At 41.0% G+C, this 6274-nt stretch overlaps 1 protein-coding gene across 1 annotated transcript in view; it reads left to right on the forward strand.

The window, feature by feature from the left end:
* Positions 1-3717: 3717 nt before the first annotated feature.
* The window catches only part of lpcat1 (lysophosphatidylcholine acyltransferase 1), a gene marked incomplete at its 5' end in the record, with an annotated part of 7617 nt that continues 5060 nt past the window's right edge, over positions 3718-6274 (forward strand). Inside the window, 4 exon segments of the mRNA XM_035680815.1 lie at positions 3718-3857; positions 4132-4346; positions 4612-4724; positions 5035-5095. Coding sequence (XP_035536708.1) covers positions 3718-3857; positions 4132-4346; positions 4612-4724; positions 5035-5095 — 529 coding nt within the window.

Here is a 6274-nt window from a genome sequence, read left to right on the forward strand (position 1 = left end):
ACAAAGTTATTACTTTTATCCTCTGTAATTCAAATTAAAGTAAAATTATCCCCAAAATCTGGTATCTGGTGACTTTTCATCATAACTAATCTTTAACTACGTTAACCATGTGGACCCACAAAATACTTAATATTGAATTAAATTATACATAAAAAAATAGATAATGACACAAATAAGTTATAATCATTATTTTGAAAATGTTTTTAATCTGTAATTAGGTGTTGCATTTGTCTAAACGAGTCAATGGCTGATCATATCACCATCTCTGCCTTGTTTTTTTCCTGGTGGACTGACAAAGACTTTGTTTGTTTAATAACAATATTGAACTGAATCTTAAAAATGGTGGACTACTTTACAAAAAAAATCTGCAGACAGATTCATTGACTGAGGGTAGAAGTATTCGTTTTGTTTGAAGTAGTATTTCATATGTGGAAAAGGTTGTATTTGTGGCTCCAAAGGGAGCTGAATGAAATCTGATAAATTGCCTTAAATGATGTCACTTGAGTCAGCGTCGGGGGGGAAAAAAAAATAGGGTTGTGGAGTTAGAAGGAAGTGACCTTACGAGACCTCTGTAGCCCGCTCCTCATCTCTCAGCTCGAGGCTACATTAGCCACCACTAGCATAACACACCTAAATTTCCGCCAGAAGTCGAGTTGCATTGTGGGTAATGCAGGCACCTGGTTTTGACAATAAAAAAGAATGCGTGGAATAATCAGTTCTTTGTATATAAGAAAAGGCTTTTGAGGGCTCAGTGCTATGTTTGGATAAGTAACAGTAAGAAATGATAGCACTCAGAGAATAAGACTTCTAGGCTCCATTTATATTAGAGTTTGAATGTGTGGTACAAGTCCCAGGACTGCAGGAGGATATCTTTAAAGCAAATTTCAATCATCAGTGGTAGATGGGCCGGTGCTATCATAAAACACTAAGAATTGCTCTCCTCTACCCCGCCCCAACTCATTTTCATGCCACCTCCTGAGAAAATGTCAGCAGATCCTCCCAGATGGATTCGTTAAGCTCTGATGATGAGTGCGCTGTGCGTCAGCCATGGGGGTGGTGAGGCAGGGAGAGGCGTTAGAGCATCATAAATCACCCACATTACTGTTTATTTATTAATACAGCCCTGCAGTGTGCACCTGGGCTCCTCCAGAGAGAGAAACACACAGGAAAGAAAGGAAAGATGGGACAGGAAGGGAGGGGGTTAGATATGATTCCCCAGAGGGGTCACAAAAAGCACATCAATGCAAAGTAGGAGGAAAACAGTTGAAGGGAGTGCAGCATGATACATGAAGGTGCAGCTGAGCAAATATACATGGGGAGTTAAAGATTGATGGATGGATGGGTAGTTGAGGAGAGGAATTCCTCCGGGATCAGAGATTACCGTAAGGCAGGGCAGGGAGGTTGATGAGAGGGGAGCGAGGGAGCGCAATGAAAGTGCGGGATGAAGAGATTGCCCAGAGGTCGCACAAGGGGGAGGATGGGGCTTAAAATGTCACACAGTCTGAATTTACACTGGAGGCCGTGACTTTGTAACCTTGTTAGTAGACGCGCACACACGCGCACACACGCGCACACAAACACAGCACATCTCTCTCATTACACGGTAAGAGAAAAGGCATGACAGGTCAGTCAGAAGACTACTGTGGCACGCTTCAGCACACTTTATTTCAGTGACGGGACTGAAACTGTACTGTATGACCTCAGACTGAACGTAGCTGAACTACACTGTTTGCAGAGTTACCTTATCTTATTTTCAACCTTTCTATTTATACAGTAAAACCTAACTGGTGTTATGCAAAAGCCAAAGCCATTGTCTGATAATACTGTCATAACGGTCAGCAAACCCCTACATTTCTGGACAAACCTCCTGGCATGCATCGTCCTTATCAAGAGGCTCCTGGCCAATCATTTTATTTATTTTATTATTTAACTATTTGGTGGTGCTCACAGAGAAATATACACAGAAAAGAAGACTTATAATAAGCCAGATTATAAAACAAAAAACATTTTCCTCTGGCATTTAAAGACAAATTAGGACACGTGTACATGTCACAATGATGGCTGTGAGACAGGCTTTTAAAAATAAATCTACATGGGCTGGAACTGCCTGGAGGTTCAACATTCCTGTCAAAGTGTTTCTGCTGCCCTCCCCGCCCTGTTGAGGATCCCACTATCTCAGCACTGGAGCTGAACATACACCGCAGACTTCTTCCTGTAGCTGGTCTCACTGTCGCTTAAAGGCTGGTGGTTTCTGCCGCTGGAAACACCACACTCTCAATAAATAAAAGAATGGCCATTGTCATGCAGAGATATTGCCCGACTAAAGCTCTAGAGTCTTCCTTCCTTTTTATTTGAAATATAATATATATGTATGTATTTATATGTATATAAAATGTTCCTTTATGAATACATGTAGAGACCAGTGATATATCCATGTATGTCCAGTATATGCATATCTGTGATACATCGAAGCAGGTTATGTAAATGATTTCCTTGAACATTAACCTCTTAACCTTGGAACAAGAAATGAAAGGACTTCCTTATAATAATTACAACTAACTTTAACAAGCGTTTCAGTGGAAGTTGATGGGCATGAGGATGGGATAGGTTGGTACTGGAAAATAAGCATGGGACAATATGAAAAGTTAATGTCTCGATTATGAATTCATAATATTATCACAATAATTATCAAAAACATAATGGAATCACTTTACTTTACATTTAGTTAAGGAACAGATATTTTGATTGCATCTCAGAGAGGCACCTCATCTCCAGGATGCATTTCCACATAACCAGTTTAACTTTTAAGCTTTTAAATGCTGGCCTCGCCTTGTGACAGTTATAAAAACAAACAAACCACTGTAACGCTAGCGAGCTAGAAAGCTTTTTCAAGTCACACATGAGAATATTCACAATTATCCTGATAATGGAAATTCACCATGACAGACTTGTCCACTGGTATATAGATTTTTTTATATTGATGTGCGATAATATTGTCCCATCCCTACTGGAGAGCGGGAAAGTGTTTTTGTCTAAGAGTTGGTCACAAAAAGATCACAAAAAACCCAGAAAAGCAATCATAAGTAACATTAAAGATAAAAGATGGGACCTAATAGTATTAAGATACACAATATTACTGTAATCTGGAAAAAGGTGCAGTTTTTTTCCTGAAAAGGACAGTCTTTGGACTTCCGCTCAGATCTTGATTTACTCTTTTTATAATAGCATCTATGTGGAGGTTAGTCTGCTGCAGAGCTATGTGGAGCTCTGAATCAATACGGAATCAGCTAGTGATAATTAAGACACATCACTGCATGTAAACATATATTTAAGGATCTTTGATTTGCTGTTTATTTATCTTTAGATTAAAACACAGTCTAATATATATTTCCCCTGCAACAGCATGTAACTAATGTTGATATATACTGATTTGGGTGCATATTAAGCCTGTAAGCTTGAGGGATTGCTAACCAGGAACGTGTGATTAGAGCATGACTGTCAGTGTGATTGAAGGATGGCTGTTTGGTCCTTCCTGAAGGCACACATGGAATGTGCTTCTTCCGACCCTGTAGGACGTGCAGGCATATTAGGCTTCAGTATAGGAATGTATGGTAATAATTGTGACAGTTAGGAATGTTGAAATGATGGTACAGTGAGAAATGGTTCAGTGGAATGGTAACAATGCGACTGTTCGTATCTCCCCCTCTCTCTCTTCAGATAGGACTGATGTCTGTTACGGTGTTTCCAGTGCGGCTGTTGCTGGTGTCCTTCTTCATGCTGCTGGCGTGGCCCTTCGCCTTCACAGCCTCCCTGGGACGCTCTGAGTTCGTCTTTGAGCCACAGTCATGGTGGAGGAGGTGTGTGTGGTGGATATTTGTGTGTGTAGGAAAGTGTTAAAGCATGTATGTGTTACTAAAACATATGGGATTACACAGAAATGTGTGAAAATGATATGGGAGCTAAACAAACAAGCCCTCTGTCAGCCACAGTCTTGTATCTGCTGATTGTTTATTGGTGTCTGCTGATTTCATTTCTCTAGTAATGTAAATCGATTTGAAATGAGACAGATTAGATCAAAGCAACATGTCATTTTTGGGGCTACTGTATATAAAACAGTGTGTCCTTTATCAGGTTTATAGACCTGTGTCTACGGGTGATCATGCGAGCCATGTGGTTTTGCGGAGGTTTCCATTGGATCAAGGTGAAAGGGGAACGGGCGGCGTCCTCTGAAGTTCCCATCCTCACCGTGGCACCACACTCCTCCTACTTTGATGCCATCCCAGTCACCATGACCATGTGCTCCATAGTCACTAAACTGGAGAGCAGGAGCATTCCTGTCTGGGGCAGTAAGTAATACACGTATTCATCTCCTCTTTGACTCATAGACTTACATAAAGAAATAAAGAAATAGATCCTCCTAAATGTTACACACTGGACCTTTTAACTATCCTAATAATTAAGTTTAATTATGGGGATACTTCACTAATGCATCCACCTTTTTTAGCTTTTCTTCTTGGTTCTGAAGATTAACTTGGTTCTGAAGATTAACTTAGTTTTCTCCCTCGTTCTGGCATACATCCAAACGCTTTCTCTTCATCATCGTCGTCCCAGCTCTGATCAGCTACATCAGGCCAGTGTTTGTGTTTCGATCGGATCAGGACTCCAGAAGAAAAACTGTCGAGGAGATCAAGCGGAGAGCCCGATCTGGAGGGGAGTGGCCTCAGGTAACATACATGAACACATTCTATACATACACACAGAGAAACAGTGATCTAACCTCTGCTCACACCACATGGGAATTGTAAGGTGATGGCATAAATACAGAGTCACACACACAGTTCACACAGATCACGGACAATTTAAAACAATGAGTAAGAGCCAGATGCCTGTGTGTGTGTGTGTGTTGTGGCTGTCGTGTGCTGTGTGTGTGTGTGGTGTGTGGGTGTGTATGTGTGTGTCGTGTGTGTGGTGTGTGTTTGGTGTGTGTGTGTGTGTGTGTGTATGTCCACCTTAATGTGTCTTTGTTTCTTTCAGATTATGATATTTCCAGAGGGGACGTGCACCAACAGGTCGGGTCTCATCTTATTCAAGGCTGGTATGTGTTCAGCCCCCTTCCTGCTTTAGGTAGAAGGTAGTCTTGATTGTGTGTGTGTGTGTGTATTGCCATCTTATTGAAAACACATGTGTTTATTCCTTGTAGACTAAAAAAATTCTCCTAAGAAATGACATTCCCATCAGCCTTAGTTGTTTAGTTCTAATTGTTTGTTATAAATGTTAGCAAGCTAACAGGCTAAACAAAAAAGGTGACCATGCACGTCTGCTAAACATGACCATGAACTTTTCCTACTACAGCTTCAAAGCAGTATTCAGAGCTAAATGTTTCCCTCAGTTCCCCACAGTCTGCTGCACCACATCAGTCCAGTTATTGGCAATAATGCAACTGATTTTAGGACTGACATTAATGAACAGAAAGAAGAAGTTTAAGTGGATGACATGTTGGTTTCAACGTCATTTCTAAACACTACATTATGGCAGAATCTCCACAGATGTTTATCATGTAATATTAACAATCTGTTGGGACTGAACTGTAATACTATATTCTTGATCCCACTTACTTGCTCAAACAAAACATCTGAGTTCAACTGAGACATGTACAGTATTTTTCTTTGCATGAGAGACAGAATGTCCTTATTAATCAAGTGTGTCCTGGTGAGCTCTGATAACCTTCCACACACTTGGGATCTCAGCGAGCACTGTGGCAATTACTGGCTTGACTAACCTATACATAACTCCGAAGGAAACTAACCTCTTTTTTTGTCCAGTGGCTAATATTGTTTGTACCTAACGAAAATTGTGAGCTACCCACAGTCCAGATGAGGGTTTTCTCTAGAGAAGCTGAAAAACTGTCCAAACCCCAGCTCAGAAGAGTGTTTGCCTGTGGTTCTTGGTCATTTCCAGCCAGGAGTGTGTCTGCGTGTTAGTAGAGAGAGACTGCGTGTGATCACTTTGTTCAGTATTCATTTCATTTAGTGTGCCTGGACTTGTAAATGATTATTTATGCATGGGGTTGACTGCATGGCTGCCAACTCCAGGTGTAGATGTCTGGGCAAATTAATTTCATGTTGGCCCTGCAGGTTTAGGTTCAGTGTCCTGCTTAGGGACACCTCAACAGGACATATAACTTTTGAACCCAATCTTTTTTTGGGCTTGTTTTTTGGCCCACATCCCATGTGTGTGTGTTATGCTGTCAGCCATTGTTCCCTGCCTGCTCTGT

Source organism: Morone saxatilis, unplaced genomic scaffold (assembly GCF_004916995.1).
Source record: "Morone saxatilis isolate NCDOM2014 unplaced genomic scaffold, NCSU_SB_2.0 Contig9, whole genome shotgun sequence".
In the NCBI taxonomy this organism is placed as follows: domain Eukaryota; kingdom Metazoa; phylum Chordata; class Actinopteri; family Moronidae; genus Morone; species Morone saxatilis.